Source organism: Orcinus orca, chromosome 1 (genome assembly GCF_937001465.1).
Source record: "Orcinus orca chromosome 1, mOrcOrc1.1, whole genome shotgun sequence".
NCBI lineage: Eukaryota > Metazoa > Chordata > Mammalia > Artiodactyla > Delphinidae > Orcinus > Orcinus orca.
Window position 1 is genome coordinate 179,522,585 of NC_064559.1, and position 23,950 is coordinate 179,546,534.

At 38.8% G+C, this 23,950-nt stretch overlaps 1 protein-coding gene across 15 annotated transcripts in view; it reads left to right on the forward strand.

Moving 5' to 3' along the window:
- SCMH1 (Scm polycomb group protein homolog 1) overlaps window positions 1-23,950 on the forward strand; it is a 200,415-nt gene that overhangs the window by 104,116 nt on the left and 72,349 nt on the right. For all 15 annotated transcript variants that reach the window (XM_033421987.2, XM_033421981.2, XM_033421989.2 and 12 more), the window contains one exon: window positions 8,912-9,155. In XM_033421987.2, coding sequence (XP_033277878.1) covers window positions 8,912-9,155 — 244 coding nt within the window. The remainder of the gene's footprint in view (window positions 1-8,911; window positions 9,156-23,950) is intronic.

The following is a 23,950-nucleotide window of genomic DNA, read 5'->3' on the forward strand; positions in this document are numbered from 1 at the left end:
AAAATATCTAGGAATAAACCTACCTAAGGAGACAAAAGTTCTGTTTGCAGAAAATTATAAGACACTGATGAAAGACATTAAGGATGATATAAACAGATGGAGAGGTATACCATGTTCTTGAATTGGAAGAATCAACATTGTGAAAATGACTCTACTACCCAAAGCAATCTACAGATTCAGTGCAATCCCTATCAAACTACCACTGGCATTTTTCACAGAACTAGAACAAAGAATTTCACAATTTGTATGGAAACACAAAAGACCCCGAATAACCAAAGCAATCTTGAGAACGAAAAGCGGAGCTGGAGGAATCAGGCTCCCTGACTTCAGATTATACTACAAAGCTACAGTAATCAAGACAGTATGGTACTGGCACAAAAACAGAAATATAGATCAGCAGAACAGGATAGAAAGCCCAGAGATAAACCCATGCACATATGGTCACCTTATCTTTGATAAAGGAGGCAAGAATATACAGTGGAGAAAAGATAGCCTCTTTAATAAGTGGTGCTGGGAAAACTGGACAGGTACATATAGAAGTATGAAATTAGAACACTCCCTAACACCATACACAAAAATAAACTCAAAATGGATTAAAGACCTAAATGTAAGGCCAGACACTATCAAACTCTTAGAGGAAAAGATAGGCAGAACACTCTATGACATAAATCTCAGCAAGATCCTTCTTGACCCACCTCCTAGAGAAATGGAAATAAAAACAAAAATAAACAAATGGGACTTAATGAAACTTCAAAGCTTTTGCACAGCAAAGGAAACCATAAACAAAACCAAAAGACAACCCTCAGAATGGGAGAAAATATTTGCAAATGAAGCAACTGACAAAGGATTAATCTCCAATATTCACAAGCAGCTCATGCAGCTCAATAACAATAAAACAAACAACCCAGTCCAAACGTGGGCAGAAGACCTAAATAGACATTTCTCCAAAGAAGATATAGATTGCCAACAAACACATGAAATAATGGTCAACATCATTAATCATTAGAGAAATGCAAATCAAAATTACAATGAGATATCATCTCACACCAGTCAGAATGGCCATCAAAAAATCTAGAAACAATAAATGCTGGAGAGGGTGTGGAGAAAAGGGAACCCTCTTGCACTGTTGGTGGGAATGTAAATTGATACAGCCACTATGGAGAACAGTATGGAGGTTCCTTAAAACACTACAAGTAGAACTACCATACCACCCAGCAATCCCACTACCGGGCATATACCCTGGGAAAATCATAATTCAAACAGAGTCATGTACGAAAATGTACATTGCAGCTCTCTTTACAATAGCCAGGACATGGAAGCAACCTAAGTGTCCATCAACAGATTAATGGATAGAAAGAAATGAAATTTAGTTATTTGCAGTGAGGTGGATGGAAATAGAGTCTGTCATACAGAGTGAAGTAAGTCAGAAAGAGAGAAACAAATACCGTATGCTAAAATATATATGGAATCTAAGAAAAAAAAAAAGTTCATGAAGATCCTAGGTGTAAGACGGGAATAAAGACACAGACCAGGCTTCCCTGGTGGCGCAGTGGTTGAGGGTCCGCCTGCCAATGCAGGGGTCACGGGTTCATGCCTCAGTCTGGGAAGATCCCACATGGTGCTCAGCGGCTGGGCCCGTGAGCCATGGCCACTGAGCCTGCACGTCCAGAGCCTGTGCTCCACAACAGGAGAGGCCACAGCAGTGAGAGGCCCGCATACTGCAAAAAAAAAAAAAAAAGACAGAAACCTACTAGAACATGGACTTGAGGATATGGGGAGGGGGAAGGGTAAGCTGTGACAAAGTGAGAGAGTGGCATGGACATATATACACTACCAAATGTAAAATAGATAGCTAGTGGGAAGTAGCCGCATAGCACAGGGAGATCAGCTAGGTGGTTTGTGACCACCTAGAGGGGTGGGATAGGAAGGGTGGGAGGGAAGGAGACACAAGATGGAAGAGATATGGGAACATATGTATATGTATAACTGATTCACTTTGTTGTAAAGTGGAAACTAACACACCACCGTAAAGCAATTATACTCCAATAAAGATGTTAAAAAATAATGATAATAAATTAAAAATAAATAAAATAAAAATAAAAATTGAAAAAAGACACATGCACCCCAGTGTTCCTTGCCGCACTATTTACAATAGCTTGGTCATGGAAGCAACCTAAATGCCCATTGACAGATGCATGGATAAAGAAGATGTGGTACATATATACAATGGAATATTACTCAGCCATAAAAGAACGAAATTGGGTCATTTGTTGAGGCGTGGATGAGCTAGAGACTGTCATACAGAGTGAAGTAAGTCAGAAAGAGAGAAACAAATATCGTATACTAACACATATATGTGGAACCTAGAAAAATGGTACAGGTGAACCGGTTTGCAGGGCAGAAATTGAAACACAGATGTGGAGCACAAACGTATGGACACCAAGCAGGGAATGGGGCAGGGTGGTGGGAGTGGTTGTATGATGAATTGGGTGATTGAGATTGAAATTTATACACTGATGTGTATAAAATTGATGACTAATAACAACCTGCTGTATAAAAAATTAAATAAAATTCTAAAATTAAAAAAAAAATAAGGAAACACAAGCTTTAAATGATACATTAAACAAGATGGACTTAATTGATGTTTATAGGACATTCCATCCAAAAACAACAGAATACACATTCTTCTCAAGTGTTCATGGAACATTCTCCAGGATAGATCATATCTTGGGTCACAAATCAAGCGTTGGTAAATTTAAGAAGATTGAAATCATATCAAGTATCTTTTCCAACCACAATGCTATGAGACTAGATATCAAATAAAGGAAAAAAATCTGTAAAAAATACAAACACCTGGAGGCTAAACAATACACTACTTAATAACCAAGAAATCACTGAATAAATCAAAGAGGAAATAAAAAAAAACCTAGAAACAAATGACAGTGAAAACACGATGACCGAAAACCTATGGGATGCAGCAAAAGCAGTTCTAAGAGGGAAGTTTATAGCAATACAATCCTACCTTAAGACACAAGAAACATCTCAAATAAACAACCTAACCTTACACCTAAAGCAGTTAGAGAAAGAAGAACAACAAAACCCCAGAGTTAGCAGAAGGAAAGAAATCATAAATATCAGATCAGAAATTAATGAAAAAGAAATGAAGGAAACGATAGCAAGGATCAATAAAACTAAAAGCTGCTTCTTTGAGAAGATAAACAAAATTGATAAACCATTAGCCAGACTCATCAAGAAAAAGAGGGAGAGGACTCAAATCAAAATTAGAAAGGAAAAAGGAAAAGTTACAACAGACACCACAGAAATACAAAGCATCCTAAGAGACTACTACAAGCAACTCTATGCCAATAAAATGGACAACCTGGAAGAAATGGACAAATTCTTAGAAATGCACAACCTGCCAACACTGAATCAGGAAGAAGTAGAAAATATGAACAGACCAATCACAAGCACTGAAATTGAAACTGTGATTAAAAATCTTCCAACAAACAAAAGCCCAGGACCAGGTGGCTTCACAGGCGAATTCTATTAAACATTTAGAGAAGAGATAACATCTATCCTTCTCAAACTCTTCCAAAATATAGCAGAGGGAGGAACACCCCCAAACTCATTCTATCAGGCCACCATCACCCTGATACCAAAACCAGACAAAGATGTCACAAGAAAGAACACTACAGGCCAATATCACTGATGAAGATAGATGCAAAAATCCTCAACAAAATACTAGCAGACACAATCCAACAGCACATTAAAAGGATCATACACCATGATCAAGTGGGGTTGATCCCAGGAATGCAAGGATTCTTCAATATACACAAATCAATCAATGTGACACACCATATTAACAAATTGAAGGAGAAAAACTATATGATCATCTCAATAGATGCAGAGAAAGCTTTTGACAAAATTCAACACCCATTTATGATAAAAAACCCTGCAGAAAGTAGGCATAGAGGGAACTTTCCTCAACATAATAAAGGCCATATATGACAAACCCACAGCCAACATCGTCCTCAATGGTGAAAAACTGAAAGCATTTCCACTAAGATCAGGAACAAGACAAGGTTGCCCACTCTCACCACTGTTATTCAACATAGTTTTGGAAGTTCTAGTCAAAGCAATCAGAGAAGAAAAGTCAATAAAAGGAATCCAAATTGGAAAAGAAGAAGTAAAGCTGTCACTGTTTGCAGATGATGTGATATTATACGTAGAGAATCCTAAAGATGCTACCAGAAAACTACTAGAGCTAATCAATGAATTTGGTAAAGTAGCAGGATACAAAATTAATGCACAGAAATCTCTTGCATTCCTATATACTAATGATGAGAAATCTGAAAGTGAAATCAAGAAAACACTCCCATTTACCATTGCAGCAAAAAGAATAAAATATCTAGGAATAAACCACCTAAGGAGACAAAAGACCTGTATGCAGAAAATTATAAGACACTGATGAAAGAAATTAAAGATGATACAAATAGATGGAGAGATATACAATGTTCTTAGATTGGAAGAATCAACATTGTGAAAATGACTCTACTACCCAAAGCAATCTACAGATTCAGTGCAATCCCTATCAAACTACCACTGGCATTTTTCACAGAACTAGAACAAAAAATTTCACAATTTGTATGGAAACACAAAAGACCCCAAATAGCCAAAGCAATCTTGAGAACGAAAAGCGGAGCTGGAGGAATCAGGCTCCCTGACTTCAGATTATACTAGAAAGCTACAGTAATCAAGACAGTATGGTACTGGCACAAAAACAGAAATATAGATCAACGGAACAGGATAGAAAGCCCAGAGATAAACCCACGCACATATGGTCACCTTATCTTTGGTAAAGGAGGCAGGAATGTACAGTGGAGAAAAGGTAGCCTCCTCAGTAAGTGGTGCTGGGAAAACTGGACAGGTACATGTAAAAGAATGAAATTAGAACACTCCCTAACACCATACACAAAAATAAACTCAAAATGGATTAAAGACCTAAATGTAAGGCCAGACACTATCAAACTTTTAGAGGAAAACATAGGTAGAACACTCTATGACATAAATCACAGCAAGATCCTTTTTGACCCACCTCCTAGAGAAATGGAAATAAAAACAAAAATAAACAAATGGGACTTAATGAAACTTCAAAGCTTTTCACAGCAAAGGAAACCATAAATAAGACCAAAATACAACCCTTAGAATGGGAGAAAGTATTAGCAAATGAAGCAACTGACAAAGGATTAATCTCCAAAATTTACAAGTAGCTCATGCAGCTCAATAGCAAAAAAAAACAATCCAATCCAAAAATGGGCAGAAGACCTAAATAGACATTTCTCCAAAGAAGATATACAGATTGCCAGCAAACACATGAAAGAATGGTCAACATCATTAATCATTAGAAAAATATAAATCAAAACTACAATGCGATATCATCTCACACCAGTCAGAATGGCCATCACCAAAAAATCTAGAAACAATAAATGCTGGAGAGGGTGTGGAGAAAAGGGAACCGTCTTGCACTGTTGGTGGGAATGTAAATTGATACAGCCACTATGGAGAACAGTATGGAGGTTCCTTAAACAACTAAAAATAGAACTACCATACCACCCAGCAATCCCACTACTGGGCATATACCCTGAGAAAACCATAGTTCAGAATGAGTCATGTACCACAATGTTTATTGCAGCTGTATTTACAATAGCCAGGACATGGAAGCAACCTAAGTGTCCATCGACAGATGAATGGATAAAGAAGATGTGGCACATATATTCAATGAAATGTTACTCAGCCATAAAAAGAAACAAAATTGAGTTATTTGTAGTGAGGTGGATGGACCTAGAGTCTGTCATACTGAGTGAAGTTAAGTCAGAAAGAGAAAAAGAAATACCATATGCTAACACATATATATGGAATTTAAGAAAAAACAAAGGTCATGAAGAACCTAGGGGCAAGACAGGAATAAAGACACAGACCAGCTAGAGAATGAACTTGAGCATATGGGGAGGGGGAAGTGTAAGCTGTGACAAAGCAAGAGAGAGGTATGGACATATACACTACCAAACATAAGGTAGATAGCTAGTGGGAAGCAGCCGCATAGCACAGGGAGATCAGCTCAGTGCTTTGTGACCACCTAGAGGGGTGGAGTAGGGAGGGTGAGAGGGAGGGAGACACAAGAGGGAAGAGATATGGGAACATATGTATATGTATAACTGATTCAGTTTGTTAAAAAGCAGAAAGTAACACACCAATTTAAAGCAATTATACTACAATAAAGATGTTTAAAAAAAAAGTACAAATGTTACTACCTAAAAAGCCATTCTTACAGAAAAAAAAGATCTGTAAACTCCTGTTTGAGACAAAAGAGACGGATCATTCAACTTTTTTATATACCTGTACCTAAAAAGGAAAGCAAATTGCTATTGTATGTTTAGATGCACTTATATAACGTCATGATATTTGAAAAAAAAAAAAAAGGAGAATCTGCCTGCCAGTGACTTCCCTCCTGGTGCAGTGGTTAAGAATCCGCCTGCCAATGCAGGGGACACAGGTTTGAGCCCTGGTCCTGGAAGATCCCACATGACAGAGCAACTAAGCACATGCGCCACAACTACTGAGCCTGCGCTCTAAAGCCAGTGAGCCACAGCCACTGAAGCCCACGCACCTAAAGCCTGTGATCCGCAAGAAGAGAAGCCACCGCAGTGAGAAGCCCACGCACCGCAATGAAGAGTACCCCCCGCTCGCTGCAACTAGAGAAAGCCCACGTGCAGCAGCGAAGACCCAACACAGCCAAAATAAATAAAGGGAGGAGGGAGGGGAGGAGGGAGAATCTACCTGCCAGTGCGGGAGACACGGGTTCAAGCCCTGGTCCAGGAAGATCCCACATGCCACAGAGCAACTAAGCTCGTGCGCCACAATTACTGAGCCTACGTTCTAGAGCCCGCTCACCGCAACTAGAGAATGCCCGCGCACAGCCAGAAAGACCCAACGCAGCCAAAAATAAATAAATTTATTTTTTAAAAAAATCTGAATCAATGGAGAGGGAAAAAGGGAAGAAAATTCAGTTGATTTTTAAGGAGAAAAAAGAAGTTAAAGGTACAACTTGAAAAATCAAGTTAAATAGAAATGTAGACAGTATGATAATTGTAATAAATTTATATATATATCAGTTATCACAAGAAATTAGCTTAAACTCATCAGTTTAGTCAGACATAGATTAGATTGTTTTTAAATCTAGCTACATGCTGTTTACAAGAGACACTGCTGAAATATGACAGAAAGGTGTTGAAAGTTAAAGAATATAAAATGTATACCGTGCAAACCTTTATCAAAATAAAGCTGGTGTTAACTATACTGAAATTAGACAAAGAAGACTTGGTGCTAAAAAGCATTAAAGAGGTTAGTATCTAATGATAAAAAATATATACTTCACCAAGAAGATAAAAGTTATAAATATACATGCTCCTCAAAAACATAGCCTCAAAGTAGGAAAAGCAAAATTTGACAGAGTTATGTGGAAAATTTGGAACATCCACAATCATTAGGAAATATTTTAATACACATCTCTCAATAATTGATAAATCAAACAGACAAGAAAAAATGGTATATCAATCAGCATAAGCTAATCAGTATTAAATGTTGATCAATTTTTGAAAATCAGTTGCATTCCTATTTAACAGCAGCAAGTGGTTTGAAAATAAAATTTTTAAAGGTACTCTTTAAGATAGCAAAAGAATTACAATACGGCCAGAAAAAAATATTACAATATGGTTTGTAAAAAGCATGAGACATTTGTAAAGGAATTTTTAAACTTATACTGAAGAAGAAATCTATGTTAAAGAATACTTAACAGATGGAAAATACTATCATGTTCCTGGATGGAAAGGCTCAATATCATACATACAAAGGTTATTTCTTCCCAAATTATAAGTTCACTGGGATTCCAGTCAAAATACAAGTAGGGTTTTTCTGTGGAACTTGAAAAGCTGATCCTAAAATTCATATGAAAGGTCAAGGAGAAAGAATAGCCAAAACAATACTGAAGAATAACAAGGTAGGGAGACTTTTTCTGCCAGATACCCGTTTAATAAGACGTTATTGGTACACGATCAGACAGTAAGACGAAGGGAAACAGAATAGAGTATACAACACTTTTTTGGAAACTTTATCTATGCAACTGCATTGCAGATCAGCACCCAAGAACTAGCTACACTACTGGAGAGACTGTACAATGTTACAACTGCTTTGGAGGGCAATTTAACAATATTTAATAAAGTGGAAGATGTATATATCTATCCTATAACCCACCAATTCTACTCCTAGGTATACACCCTGAAGAAATCCTGCCACATGTGAACAAAGGAACAAGTGCAAGAAGGGCCATTAAAACTCTTTTGAAATAGTAAACAATTCATAACAACCTTAAATGTCTGTCAAAAGAGAATGAATAAATTATGATATATACGTGTAATGGAGTACTATTAGCAGTTAAACTAGAGCTAAATTTATCAACATGGATATGTTTCAAAAACAATGTTGAACAAAAAAAGCAAGATGTAGAATGATATGTTCAGTATAATACTATTTATATAAAATTTAAAAGTATGCAAATGGTTTGTACATATAAAGTATAAAACATGCATGGGGAAGGGCACAAAAGGGGATTCAGCCTTATCTGTTACCCTTTATTTCTTGAAAAAAAAAAAGGATCTGAAGCAAAGATGTCAAAATAACAGGATTAGCAAAGTAATACTTTGGTATACTTTGAAATTCATTTAAAAGAAAGACTAAAGCTCCATTATAAATCCTATATAGCAGTCATTTTTTAATCATCCAGATGAAATAGTCTTTTGGCATACATAGCCTCTCTCTTTGCGTCTAGGTCTGTGTATTTTTGTCTCTCATTTAGGAACCACCATCACCTTCTCACAACTTCTTCAAAATGGGAATGAAGCTGGAAGCTGTGGACAGGAAGAACCCTCATTTCATTTGCCCAGCCACTATTGGGGAGGTGCGAGGCTCAGAGGTGCTTGTCACTTTTGATGGGTGGCGAGGGGCCTTTGACTACTGGTGCCGCTTCGACTCCCGGGACATCTTCCCTGTGGGCTGGTGTTCCTTGACTGGAGACAACCTGCAGCCGCCTGGCACTAAAGGTAAATGCTCTTAAAATTGGAACCCAAGTTGGTAAGGGAGCCTACCTACATCTCTCATGGTCAGCATACCTTCACCAATAAACCTCACTCGTAGGCAAAGGAGGAGCAAGGACCAGCAACTTAGGTAAAAACCAATGTCTACTGAAGAGTAATCAGAAACAGTAAGAATTTAAATGTCACGTGAAGCTAGACATGGAGTTTGGCATAAAGTAAAAATTCCTTGCTCTAAATATCTTGGCTTATTTTCAGGCAACTAGCTTCTCATCTCTCTTACTCTTACTACTAGCCTGTTTCAGAGTTTGAGTAGTATCATTCTTGAGGTGCACATTCTGGGTTTGTAGATGAGCTGGAGTAACATTGTATTATATAAAAATACTTAACAAGCACTGTAGCATAATGGAAAAAGCATGTGCTTTGAAGTCAGATAGACTTAGGTTTGAGGTCCAGCTCTGCCTTTTGCCAGTTGTGTGGCTTTGGTCAGTTAGTTCACCTCTCTAAACTTCAAAATTCCTTGTCTGTAAAAGAATACCTACTTCATAAAGTTACTGTGAAGAATAAATGAGATTACATGGGTAAAATGCTTACATAATATCTGACAAATACCAAATGCTAAACAAATGTTTTTACTGTATTACTGCTGCTATTATTATAGTTATTATATATTTATTATAACTACTATATAATATGCTATATTATCATTATAATACTATTATTAAAATAACCACTACCTATGGGAGAGTATATATAAAGTACTAGAATAGTACCACAGAGTAGTTGAACAGTCAGTGATATTTCTAACGATCACGATGTTGGAGATCATCCAGAATAGAGTTTGAGGTAGCTCTTTTTTTTTTTTTTTTTTTTTGGCTGCATTGGGTCTTCATTGCTGAGTGCGGGCTTTCTCTAGTTGTGGCGAGCGGGGGCTACTCTTCGTTGTGGTACGTTGGCTTCTCATTGCAGCGGCTTCTCTTGTTGCGGACCACGGGCTCTAGGCACGTGGACTTCAGTGGTTGTGGCTCGCGAGCTCAGTAGTTGTGGCGAATGGGCTTTAGAGCGCAGGCTCAGTAGTTGTGGCGAACGGGCTCTAGAGCGCAGGCTCAGTAGTTGTGGTGCAAGGGCTTGGTTGCTCCACAGCATGTGGGATCTTCCCAGACCAGGGCTCGAATCCATGTTCCCTGCATCGGCAGGTGGATTCTTAACCACTGCGCCACCAGGGAAGCCCAAGGTAGCTCTTAATAAAGAAAATAAATAATAAGAATTTCATCCCCTCAAGTACTTGTGAGTCTGAGGGAATGGAAAGTGACCCTTCCTATTGTCTTTGGGTTTCTTTTCTAAACCTCTATCAAATTCACTCATTCAATTAGCCAGATATTTATGTAGCACCCAACTGTGAGCCAAGCTGAGGATACAGCAGTTACAAGATGAAAAACATTCATGAAGTGCTCTCATGACACTTCCATTCTAGAGGGATGAGATAGTCAATAAACATTTAAGTCAAGAAGTAAACAAGATGATTTCAGGTAGACAGTTTCTCCTAAGGAAATAAAGTATGATAAGAGTGTGACAGTAAAGGTGTGATTATGAAGAGAGTTACTTGTTTAACAGCTTTATTGAATATAATTGAAGTAAAATAAATGGCACATAAAGTATATAGTTTAAAAAGTTTTGACATATGTATATATCCATGAAACCGTTACCATAATCAAGGTAATGAACATATCCATCATCCCCAAAAGTTCCCTTGTTCCTCTTTGTGGAGGGGGAGCTTTTTTAGATACAATTTTTTTTAGGAAAAATTGTCTGAAAAGAGATATTTGAATTCAATGACAAGAAGAAGCCATCCAAGGAAAGAGAATTCCAAGCAGGCAGTTGTGACAAACCTACAAGGGTGTTGAGACACGAATGAGTTTATTATGTTTCAAGGGCAGAAAGAACACTGCTCTGACTACAGTGCACTGTGTGAGGGGCAAAGTGGCAAAATCGTGTAGGACCTTGTAAGCCAGAGTGAGAATTTGGATTTTATTCTAAACATAGTGGGGAATCATTAGAGGGTACTATGTAAGGGAGTAACAAAATCTGATTTACTTTTTTAAAAAATCACTTGTACTTGTATCCAAGAATACAAAAGAAACTTACGACTCAACAATAAAAAAGATAAATAATGCAGTTGAAAAGATGGGCAGAGGACTTGAATATTTCTCCAAAGAAAATATACAAAAGGCCAATAAGGACTTGAAAAGATGCTCAGCATCTTTAGTCATTAGGGAAATGCAAGTCAAAGCCACAATGAGATACCACTTAACACCCATGGGTATGGATATAATCAAAAGACAGACAATAACAAGTGTTGGCGAGAATGTGGAGTAATTGGAACTCTCATACATTGCCGGTGAGATTGTAAAATGCTGCAGCCACTTTGAAAGCAGTTTGGAAGTTACTCAAAACGTTAAACATAGAGTTACCTGTGACCCAGCAAGTCCACTTGTGGGTATATACCCAAGAGAATATAAATCATATGCCCACACAAACATGTACCATGAACTTCATGGCAGCATTATTCATAACAGCCAAAAAGTTGAAATAGCCCAAGAGTTCATCTGATAAAAAGGTAAATAAAATGTGTTACATCCATATGAAATATTTGGCAATAAAAAAGAGTGAAGTACTGATACATGCTATAACATAGATGTACCTTAAAACATTATGCTAAGTGAAAAAGCCAGTCACAAAAGACCACACATTTGCAGTTATATGAAATGTCCAGAATAGGCAAAAACATAGAGACAAAATACACTAGTGGTTTCTAGGGGCTTGTGGGGCGGAGGGAGGAAATGTTAAGTGGCTGCTAATGGGTATGGGGTTTCCTTGGGTGATGATGAATGTGTTCTGAGGTCAGATGGGGATGACGTTTGCACAACTCTGTGAATCTACTAAAAACACTGAACTGTGCACTTTAAAAGGGTGAATTTTATGGTATGTGAATTACGTGTCAATAAAGCTGTTACGTGAAACATCACTTGTGCTGCTTTATGGAGAATGGGTTGTGCCATGGTAACTGCAGAGGAGGAAAAGATAGGGTTGCTTGGATTAGGTTGGTGGCACTGAATGGAGAGAACTTGAGATGGGGGCAGTGTAGGGGAGAGAAGACAGACTTCCTGCCTCAGGAAAGTGCTACTCCTCTATATGCTTCCAGAAACAAGTGCCCTGGGGTCAGTGTGAGAAATCCATTGCCCTCTCTCTGCAGACTCTGTGAGATAATCTCTCTGTGGAAGTAGCAGGAAGAGAAGTGCCTTAAAAGTGATAATGGAGTCATTTTTGCTTTCTTGAGACTAAAACAGGATAAGCCTTGGTGCTCCGGGGTATATTCAGTTAGTAGGTTGATTTTCTTACTTTCTTGCTTAAAGAACTCTATTTTAACTGGTAAATCTCCTAGGGCAATTGGGCAGTTCTCAAAAGCCAGAGGAGCTTGAGAATCTTTGTGTTCAGAAATTACTGGACACGTATTTTCTTCTGACTGCACGCTATGCTGATAAGAAATACGGCACACCATGTGGCTGACGATTGCAGAGGTGTTTTGCTGGCTCTTTCCTTCTCTTCAGTGTATCTCTGGAGATCTTAGATTTTTAACAGAAGGACCAGGCTTAGAAGGTAGGAGGTTCTTCCAGTTGGCATTTCCAGACCAGGTCCTTCGGTCATCATTCCAGCAGCTGGGTTGTTTCCTGCAACAACTCCCTCCTCCCACACCTCATACCCTCAGTAGAGCTTATAATGTAGCTTTCAGTAATAGAACTTGGGCCATCTCAGTGTCCTGGCTAAGAAGCAAGTGATACAACGTGGAAAAAATGTGATTACTCAATTCATTTCACAAAACAAGATGTTCTCTATGTGTAAGCCTGTTCTCTTTCTAATCATACTATCTCTTTCCTTTCTACCTTCTGGTCATTAGTGTGCAAATGTTAAAAAATTCAAGTCTTACACGATTGTTTCTTGCCCACAGTAAGTAGGAAAAATTCCAATATTCATTTGATGTTCTTTTACACACATTATTTCTTTTTATCTTCTGCTAAATCTGAACTAGGTATTATTTTCAGATACATTTTATTTATGAGAAAAGCAAAGTTCAAAAGATTAAGTGACTTGGTTCTATTGATAGCTGAGTCTAGAGGGAGAGGCCATGGAGATCTTTTAGTAGGGCCATCACTTTGAGCCATATTACCTTCACACATCTTCCTGTATACTCTCCCCATTCTCCTTTGGGCTCTCTTCAAAGCTTCATTTGAGACCCTGGGTTTTGGCGTCCAGATCCTGATATGAAATAGGAAAGAAGCAGTGTAGCGTAACATCAGAGAATTGAAATGAAGCCTAGCCCCAGCTAGGGCACAAGCTGGGCTAGAGCCAGTCATTCCTTGTCTTTGAGCAAGCCATCTAGTTTGAACTAGATGATCCTTGAGGGTCCTTCCACCCCTGCATAGTGTACAGGTTCCTGACCTTGAGGATAGGTAACAGGTGACTCCTATGACTGTCTTCTACTTGATTCCAGATCCATCAGCTCACCTCCCACCTAACTCTGCACTCCACCCACACAGGGCTCTGCCTCTCTAAGGGGACTCTGCATGCTAGCTGTTTCTCCTTTGTTAAGCCAGTAGGAATCCTTTTTTAGGTCCTAAACTCCTGGGCCAAGCCACTTCTGATGAGCAGCAAACGCCAAGCTTGCAACTAATCCAGGGTACTGGTTATAAAAGGCTGAAGGTTTTTTTTTAGCTGATCACTTTTTTTGTGTGTGACTTAAAATAAAACTAAAACAGAGGCAAGCTTTACTTTTTAAAATTAAAAAACCAAATAAAGAGTTCAGTCCACTTGGCATGACTATAATGTTAATTAGGCATTTAATAATCTACTAAACTGCCCCCTCCTTTGCTCTGAGTTCAGGTGGGCAAGACAGTTTCAGATTATAGCTTAGCTTCCTGTGTAATGAGATCCAAGCTATTTCATTTTTTTTTAATACGTATTTATGTATTGGTTGTGCTGGGTCTTAGCTGGGGCACATGGGATCTTCCTTGTGGCATGCAAACTCTTTAGTTGCAGCATGCACCTGGGATCTGGTTCCCCAACCAGTGATCGAACCCTGCATTGGGAACGTGGAGTCTTACCCACTGGACCACCAGGGAAGTCCCTGTATTTTTATTATGTGTTAATATATTATTATTCTGGATTATACATCAGTCTCTTTTGTCTTCACATAGTGTGAATTTGGTCTGGCTGCTCTCTATGCTGTTGCAAATATGATGGTCCAGTAGAGGTGCAGCCCTTGAGCACACCTGTTGGAGTAAATGGTCAGCCAGGCTTCCTTTACCCTTTCAGTCTACCCTTTCTACCTGCAGCATCATACGAAGAGAAAATTTTCAAAATCTGACTTACTGCTGTGGCTGAAATGCTGGAGAGTACTCTCTCTAACCTGGAGAGTAAGAATTTGATACTTAAAAACAAAACTCAGAATATCTCTTCCATTTTTTTTTTTCTGTGAAACTTTTTTTTTTTTTTTTTTTTTGGTGATACGCAGACCTCTCACTGCTGTGGCCTCCTCCGTTGCGGAGCACAGGTTCCGGACGTGCAGGCTCTGGACGCGCAGGCTCAGTGGCCATGGCTCACGGGCACAGCCGCTCCGCGGCATGTGGGATCTTCCCGGACCGGGGCACGAACCTGCGTCCCCTGCATCGGCAGGTGGACTCTCAACCACTGCGCCACCAGGGAAGCCCCTTCTGTGAAACATTTTTAAAAGTGTGTCCCATACTTTATGGATGGATGGTCTCTTTCTGTTAGAAAACTACATAGGAAACTATACTGTAATCACTTTGGAATTCTGGGTCAGAAAGAGGGTTGGTTAAATTGTAATCCTAAACTATGCAAGGAAAAACTAGGTAGAGGCAAGAATAACACAACTAAGGCTGTCACGAGGTCAACTAATGGGCTGATTTTCTTCAGCCAGCCATCAGTTCATTCAAGTTCTAAATATAAAGTCATGACTAAGTGCTAGTCATTGGATCGATTGATAGGAATTTTGCCTTTAGAGTTTATAGTTTTGTGAGCATATAGACCAATGGAGAATTATGACTTTGCAGTAATAAAGTACAGAAGGGCCCCTAACCTAGATTGGAGGATTAGAAGTTGAAGGTCAGGGAAGGCTTTCAAATGAAGTGACATCTAAGCTGAAATATGAAGGATGGGGAGGTTGAGAAAAGAGTTGTAGCTAGCAGTGGGGAAGATGAGTGGAAGCCCAAGATTTTTTATAAACTGTGATTGAGGACCTCAAAAATGTTTAAATGACTAGATTGTAGGGTGTAAGGAGAGGAGTAGAAAGAAATAAAGCTGGAAAGGAAGGCACAGGAAATATACAGCTTCCCTTATAGACCATTTTAAGGATCTGAGTCTTTTCCTTAAGAGCAGTAAGAGCCATTGAATGGGACTTAATCAGTAGAGTTACAGGTTAGATTTGTGTTTTAGAAGAACCATTCTGATAGCAATAAAAGGCTGGGTGGCTTCCTGAAGCTGGAGTCAGAGGTGTCAGTTAATAAGCTGTTATTATATTTCAGGTGAGAGGGAGAATTGAGGCAGAGACATTGTGGTGAAAAGATAAGATGGGGGGCATGGAGTATTCTTTGAATAAAGAAGCTAAAATGTGAGTTCTTAAAGTTTATTTTAACACCTATCACAACTATTTTATTTATTTAACAAAGTTACCACTGCAACCTGTAAAATAATACTGGTTTTTCAGTATAAGGATTAATGAGGAAGCTAAAATTCTTCTTTCTACCATGTCTAGAAAGTTAGGATTCACTTCTGCTTGGAGTCCTCGTTAAGTGGAACTAATTTATTAACTTCATCTTTATATCCCCAGCACTTGGTACATAGGTATTTATTCAATAATATCTGTTGAGTAAAATAGGTCATGCTGTATTTTCTGATTCCATTTCTGTTCATCATCATCTAAAGCCATTATTCACTCAGGTACAAAAGTGAGAGTGCTACTACAATTTTAACAGCAGACTGAAATTTATTTAAACTAATGTTTCTGTTTCTTAAATCTTGGAAACCTTGTGGCCAAAAATAAAAGTGTCAGAGGGCTCCCATCGCCAGAAAGGTATATCTTCGAACCCATATTCACTCACGTCTCTGTCACAAAACACATGTACACCTGGACTACCCCCTGCTCTTCCACCCAACTTCTTTTTCTGCTAAGCCACACAAGCAGGAGAATGTCCTCTCTGCAGGAAGCTTCTGGCGGCCAGTATACCCTCTCCTCTCCTGAGAAGCTGTGTACTAACCATGTCAGAAAAGGCGGGGGGGGGGGGTGTTTGTTAATAAGTGAAACAAATTCTTTGGTGCCCTTAATGAGGACAGCCACTTGGCTATTTGACAATTTTTCCTTTTACCCTCTCAGACATACTAGTTCCAGGCCTTGCCTTCATTTAATATACCATTCCCTCCCTACACACATACACACACACACACACACACACACACACACACACACACACACACACACACACACACTCTCTCTCTCTCTCTCTCTCTCTCTCTCTCTCTCTCTCTCTCTCTCTCTCCTCTGTCATTATTCTAGCTTCGGCCTTGTATTCTAATCACATTTAGAAACTCTGGCCTTTATTCATCCATCTACCCAACAATTGTAGAGCAGCCCCATATTAGCAGTGCTAGGTTCAGTGGAGATTTTAGAGAAGTACCTACTTACCAGGTTGATTGAGTGACTGAAATGAGAAAGTGGGTGTGCAAATGCGTAGAACCATATAGCACAGAGTAGATGCCCCCTTTCTGTTAGTTATATCTGAATTTAGATGTCTAGACATCCCAAGAAAAGGGAACTGCACAGAGAGACACTTAAGTGCTCTATTTTGGTCAGGAAAAATATTTATGAGATGAGGTTTGTATGGTGAACTAGTACTCCCATGACTGCTTTTCTCTTGATTGTATGCTGATGGTACATAGCTAGAAATGGGAATATGAAGAAATGAAATGAGTGGCACTACATTATGAAGCAGGCAATCTGGGTTCTCTCACTGATTCTAATTATATCTGTGTAAGGGACAGTAAAACCCCATGTCTCTCTTCCAGCTTCCTTAAGCTGCCCCTTGGCTCTGCCCAGTTCTCTCTCCTGCCTTCACCAACCACAGATGCCTGAGAGTGGCACATATAATGAAACAACTGGCATCTCTCAAACTCCTGGAAATAGTGAGATGTGATGTAGGCAGTTCATAAATTTGACCACACCTGCTGTTTTCTTGGGAATACTTAGACCCATGTAGTTTTCTTTGGCAAAAAGCTTTTATTAACACCTGCTGTGTGCCAGCATCAATATATATCAACTTGCAAAATGCCCTATTTTAAATAAGTGTAGGTGGTTCTCAATAAAGTCACATTGGAAACCAGTAATGGAAACTCCTTGTGTAACATTTTTCCCCTTAATTCGCTAGATGGTTTTTTAAGGAGATACTACAGTTATAAATAAGAATTTCTGAATCTCGATTATGACTTCCTAGGAGACAAACAAAACGTAAACATTCATGTATATCAGGAAGATGAGGGGAACTGGGCAAACTCGTAGAGCAGAGAAGAACAGAAGATTATGCGGTGATATGGCAAGAAGGCAGGAGTTTAACTGTAAGCTTTTTAGATAGACAGTCTTATGCTGAGGAAGGCTGGAGTGTATTCATTTGACTGTATGGCTGACCGGCAGGTGCTTCATCACAATGTGCTTTTATGCCACCTATCCAAGTGGCCTAGACTTGACCAGACACGTTAGCAGACCATCTTCTGAGAATGTGTAGCCCTCCACTTGCTGAAATTGTTCCTGAATCCTCTTACCTATTGCCCCAGCCACTCCCTTGAGTTTTAGTAATATGAGGTTTTTGAAGGTGGCTCTGGTCCTATCATGCATGATTTTCTTATCCTTCTGTTTTTCCCACTCTCTACAGATTTATCAGCCTGAGAAGTCCCCAGGAAAACATGAGATGTCTTTATAGTTGCAGAGGTCCTCTATCCATGTTGTGGGAATAAGAGTCAGGAGGGAAGGAAGGAGCTAGATATGGGGAACTGAATGTGTTAACTCAGCTAGATAGGAGCAGGAGGCAACCCATGCTTTATTACGTGAACTGGAATTTAGAGCAGTGGAGTTTCAGCCTGGGCATCGGCCCAGCTGGCAATACATAGCTGAACCCAGCCAAGTTGAGCAAAGCTAATAAGGAACACATCCTCTAAATTACTATGCCAAGACCAAGGATACACTGCTGTGAATGGAAACAAGATCCCAGTCCAGGAAACTGATAAACCAAATGGATTTCCCCCTGTTCTTTTTTTCTTTTCCATTGTTCATGTTCTATGTCATGTAGACACACACACACACACACAAGCTGGACTTATATTTTATGAATCAGTTTCTAACTCCATATGCTGTGTTGTTGCTGCAGAGAGGAAAGATCTGATAATGAATTCTTTGGGGGCAGTTAAGACTCCTAACTAAGGATTACTGGAGACATAGAAGTCCTCAGTTCCCTGATGCCCTTCATTATTATAACTAGGCATGTTTAGTTCTTTATCTTTTCCTTTATTTGGGGATACTCTCTTGTTTATTGGTTTCAGAGTAACATAGTGGAAAAAGCATGGACTTTGTAGACTGAAAAATCTAGATTCAAATCCTAGCTTTAGCTGTGTGTCCTTTTGCAAGTCTTTTAACCTCTATGAGTTCAGTTTCTCCATCCTTAAAATAACCAAATATAATGGTTGTCTTAGGAAGAGATGAGGCACTTTTGTGATTCTTTGAGTTGCAAACTGAAGTAGCCACGTTTTTCATGGAACATCATCTTTACTTCAAAGAACAACTGACTCCAATATTTGGCAGACACTCTCTCCAAAATTAAGTGAGACAGTCACTTCAAGAAAGACAGCCTGGGACTTCCCTGGTGGTCCAATGGTTGAGAATCCGTCTTGCAATTCAGGGATGCCGGTTCAATCCCTGGTCGGGGAACTAATCCCACATGCCATGGGGCAACTAAGCCCACACGCCACAACTATTGAGTTCGCGCACCTAAGCTAGAGAGCCCACACGCTCTGGAACCCATGCGCCACAACTAGGGAGAGGCCCAAACACTGCAACAAAGAGCCTGCATGCCGCAACTAAGACCTGACACAGCCAGAAAATACATATATATATAAAAGACAACATATAAGCATTTGCTGTAAATGATAAATTTAAACTTACAAGTGAGTATTAGAATTTTGGAAAACTTGTATCCACCAACATGAGCTTAACATCTTCCCAATATGTAAAGAATTCAGAGTCATTCTTTACCATGTCCTCTCCCATCTAGAAGTGACTTTGGTTAAGATTCAGCTAGTTGCCTTAGTGTTAAATATGAGATGTCAGGAAAGTAAAAAGTCATAGGATCCTAGAATCTCAGGGTTAGAGGAAACCTCAGAAGTCCTCAAATTCAACCTCCCACCTAATTCCCTGAGAGCATCCCCTGTAAATACTCATCTATCCCTTACTTGAATTCTTCCAGAGACAGGGAGACTATGTACCCTCCCAAAGGAGCATATTCCTTCCATTTGCGATAGCTCTAATGGCTAAAAGTGTTCTTTTTTTTTTTTTTATTTTGAGGTGAAATCTGCTTTCCCCCAGTATCTATCTGTTGGCTCTAATTCTGTTTCTTGTTTCACTTGAAACCTTTTCAGAGGACTCTTGATACTCTTGTTCCTCCAGGTCTTTTTTCTTCAGGTATTTCTGAGATTGTGTAGTTTCTAAGGTCCTCATCATCTTGGACTCTCTTCTTGATCCACTTTGGTTGACAGTGTTGTTCCTAGAGCGAGCTCCACACGTTGGGAATGGTCCAGCTAGTGCAGAATACAGTGGCACTCTCGCTTCCCTTAAAAGGGAACTATACTGTGACCTAACTTGTTAAAGATAAGGGATTGCATTTTTTTTTATTTTTATATTCTCACATGGTCACAGTAGATGTTTAATGTTACCCCTTACCTAGTCTCAGCACAAATTGAACCAAACTTCAGGACATAATGGCCATGTTAGGTAAGGGGATTTTCTAGTAAATCTTTTTTTTTTTTTGTACTGAGGGGTAAGGTGGTAATTCAAAAGATTTAGAAAGTGCTTTTACAATTATCTTTTATGACAGTACCCAAGTTGTGATAAACCAAGTATTTCCCTCAGTAAAAGTTTTCATCAGATAGGAGGATTCCTCTTTCATCTCCATGATAATTTTTCTTCATTCAAATCAGTAAGGGACTTTACTGGCGGTCCAGAGGCTGGGACTCCATGCTTCCACTTGCAGGGACCATGGGTTCAGTCCCCCTGGTCGGGGAACTAAGATCCTGCGTGCCATGCAGCACAGCCAAAAAATTAAATTAAATTAAATTAAATTAAGTTTTAAAAAAATCAGTAAGAATCATATAGTATCTGCTCTGTAGAAACATGGAAGCCTGCCTTAGAGCTGAATTCACTCATGTACATGTGGTCAATATTCACAGTATACTGTATAGCCAGAATTATTTAGAACTTTCCATGGAAAAGAATGTAGGTCACACCTACTGTATAGCACAGGGAACTCTACTCAATATTCTTTAATAACCTAAATGGGGAAAGAATCTGAAAAAGAATGGATATGTGTCTGTGTATGGCTGAATTGCTTTGCTGTACACCTGAAACTAACACAGCATTGTAAATCAACTATACTCCAATATAAAATTTAAAAATTTTTAAAGATTGGATTTAAATCGTAATCTCAATTGTAAATTTTCTACAAAAAAAAAGGAATATAGGTCACAAAAATATATAACCTTTTTTGAATCTGCTATTTAGTAATATGTTAAACTAATTACTTTTTATAATGTTTTTTAGAAGGATGTTTAATGAGCACCATCTTAATAAGGAAGGAAGTTAGGGACTTCCCTGGTGGTCCAGTGGTTAAGAATCCGTCTTCCAATGCAGGAGATGTGGGTTCGATCCCTGGTCAGGGAACTAATATCCCACGTGCTGAGGGGCAACTAAGTCCACGCGCTGCAACTACAGAGCTCACGCGCTCTAGAGCCCGCGCACCACAGCTAGAGAGAAGCCCACGCACTGCAAGGAAAGAGCCAGCATGCGGCAACTAAGACCAAACACAAACAAAAATAAATAAATAAATATTTTTGAACAAAAGAGAAAGGAAACCCATACAAGGTCTCAAATACAGCAGACACTTTGATACATTATCTTAGTAAATCTCGCAAACCCACTGTGGGGTTTATAGTATTTAACTTTGTTTTACATATGAAGAGACTGAGGTTCAGGAAGTTTCCCAGGAGGAATAAGAACTAAAATTTGTTCAGTCCCTAGGTCATATCAGACCAGTGCTTATCACATCCATATCCTCAAACTTTATCTCAGTTAAACCTCACAATAACTCATAGCTCAAGAGAGGTTGAGTGATTTGCAAGGTTTTGAACCTAATGGTTTCTGACTTCAAAGTCCTTTTCTTTCTATTATACCACACTTCACTTCTCTATGCCTCAAAGGACGTTTAGAGATAACCAGTAGGTAAATAAGTCTGAGATAATTGTGAATAAGATTGAATGAGTTAATGAATGTTAAGGTACTTTGAGAATTTTAAAGTGAGATTCTCAGGTGAAGGGTTTCCATCAGTGATTTTGGAAAAGCATAATGAAATCTACCTGAAACTCCAGGGTGCTTTACCCCAGCAACTGGGGATTTGGATGAGTTTGAAATGTGTGTTGGGAGTAGAATGAGAAAGATCAAGAGTGGGAAATAGATCCTTTAAAGCACCAATAACTAGTTACTGTACATCTGGACAAGAAAAGTCAGTTTTCTAGTCTAGTCACTGCCAGCTGTTCAGTCATAGAAAATGAAATACAATAGTTCTCACAGGAGAAGTCATTCATAATTGAGTGGAACCACCTGTATATATAGTTGTTCAGTCAACTGTGCCAGTTGAGGTATTCCTAGGAAATTTAACCTTCATGGAAATAAAAGGGATTGGAAAAGTCATCTAAGGGCACTGGTAGGACCCCTCCCCCCACCACCACCAAGGATAGTTGGAGTACCTGCAGTTTCTCTGTCCTTTCTTTCTACTGCTGGTATAGTGACTGCTAGTCTGGCTTTCTGCTTTATACGGGCCTGGAAGCCTATTTGGATGGGGGCTTGTGGTGCCTGTCTGGTCACTTGTGCTTTTTAGTGACAATGTATCACCACATCTTTTTTTTTTCTTTTTTCTCATATTTATGTGTGTTTTTGTTTTCAAAATTATGTTAACATATCTCAAATAAAATAACATTCTTTACTAACTTGGCGGAAGCTAATCCCCAACCCCATCAAAACAAATAAAAACTGTTGATTTTATTTTCCACATTAACATAATTGGATTTTTTTTTAATCTTTCCCAGTAATATCTGTTGGCCTACACCTGGCTTTCCGTGAAATATATGATGCCAAAAGTTGAGAATTCAGTAAGTTCATTCAAAAATACTTACTGAGTTTCTAATGTGTGGTTGGCCAGTATGCTAGGTACAACAGGGAGTATAATTTTATTAGAGGAGATGAGATATAGATAAATAAAATATAAGGTAGAAGCAGTTGCTTATTTGACTTTCTTCTACATCCTGCTTATTTTTTAGAACCATAGAATTCTCATAAAACTTTCAAAATGGAAGGACCTTTTTAGAGATCTGCTAGCTGTGTGACTTAGAACAAGTTATTTAACCTCTCTTAGCCTTAGTTTCTTCATCTGTGCGTTGGAGGCAATAATAATTCCTACACACATGGTTGTTGTAAGGAGTTAAATGAGTTTGTATATTAGAACAACAGCTAGCACATACTAAGCTCTCAAGAAATGTACATCATTTTATAGTCTAAAGCTGTTATTTTATAAATTAAGACATTGAGACCCAGGAAGAGTAAGTCACTTCATCAAGTTTTACTTGGGTTAGCTATCAGATATGTTATTTGTATGATGATAAGTAAGGTGAATTTTTCATTGGTAATATTTAAAAGTTTTAAGTTTTTGTGTATTATAAAAACAGATGCTTATAAAATTGTTGTCAAAAATAGAATGAAATATTTAAGAGTTACCCAGAAGTAAAGTTCAAAATAATACCATACAAATTGAATAGGGGAAAAAGAGGGAAGACTGGGGAAGGCTTCTTGGGATTTGTGTCATTTGCTGAAGGATGCCTAGAATTGTTAGCCTACTAGAGACGCAATAGAAAAGGGCATTCCAGGTGGACTAACATGTACAAGGCACAAGCTAAGAAAAAAAAATTCTGAAAATTGAAACACAGGACGTATGGTGGAAAACTAAAATCAGATGACGTAAGTTAATAAGCAGGGCCTGTTCAGAGGGACTTAACCCAGAAAGTTAGAAGAGACCATTGAAGGGTTTTAACCAAAGGAGTGACCTGATCGTATTTGTGTTTTAGACAGACCTTTATGACCTGTTAGATAAGGGATAGAGATAATGGTGGGTGGGGGTATATTAGAGGCAAGGAGACCAGTTAGTTGGCCATTTCAGTGATCAAGGCAAGAGATGATGAGGATCTGACTTAAGGTAGTGGCAGGTGGGGCTGGAGTGAAAGAAATGAATTTGAGACATTCAGAGGACAATTCTCTGGGAAAAGGCATTTTCTTTTCTGAGCTACAGTCCTTTATGCTTTTAGTGTTAGAGAATCTTAGAACTGCAAACAGACTAAAATGCTAGGGAGATGCTAAGGAAACCATGAAT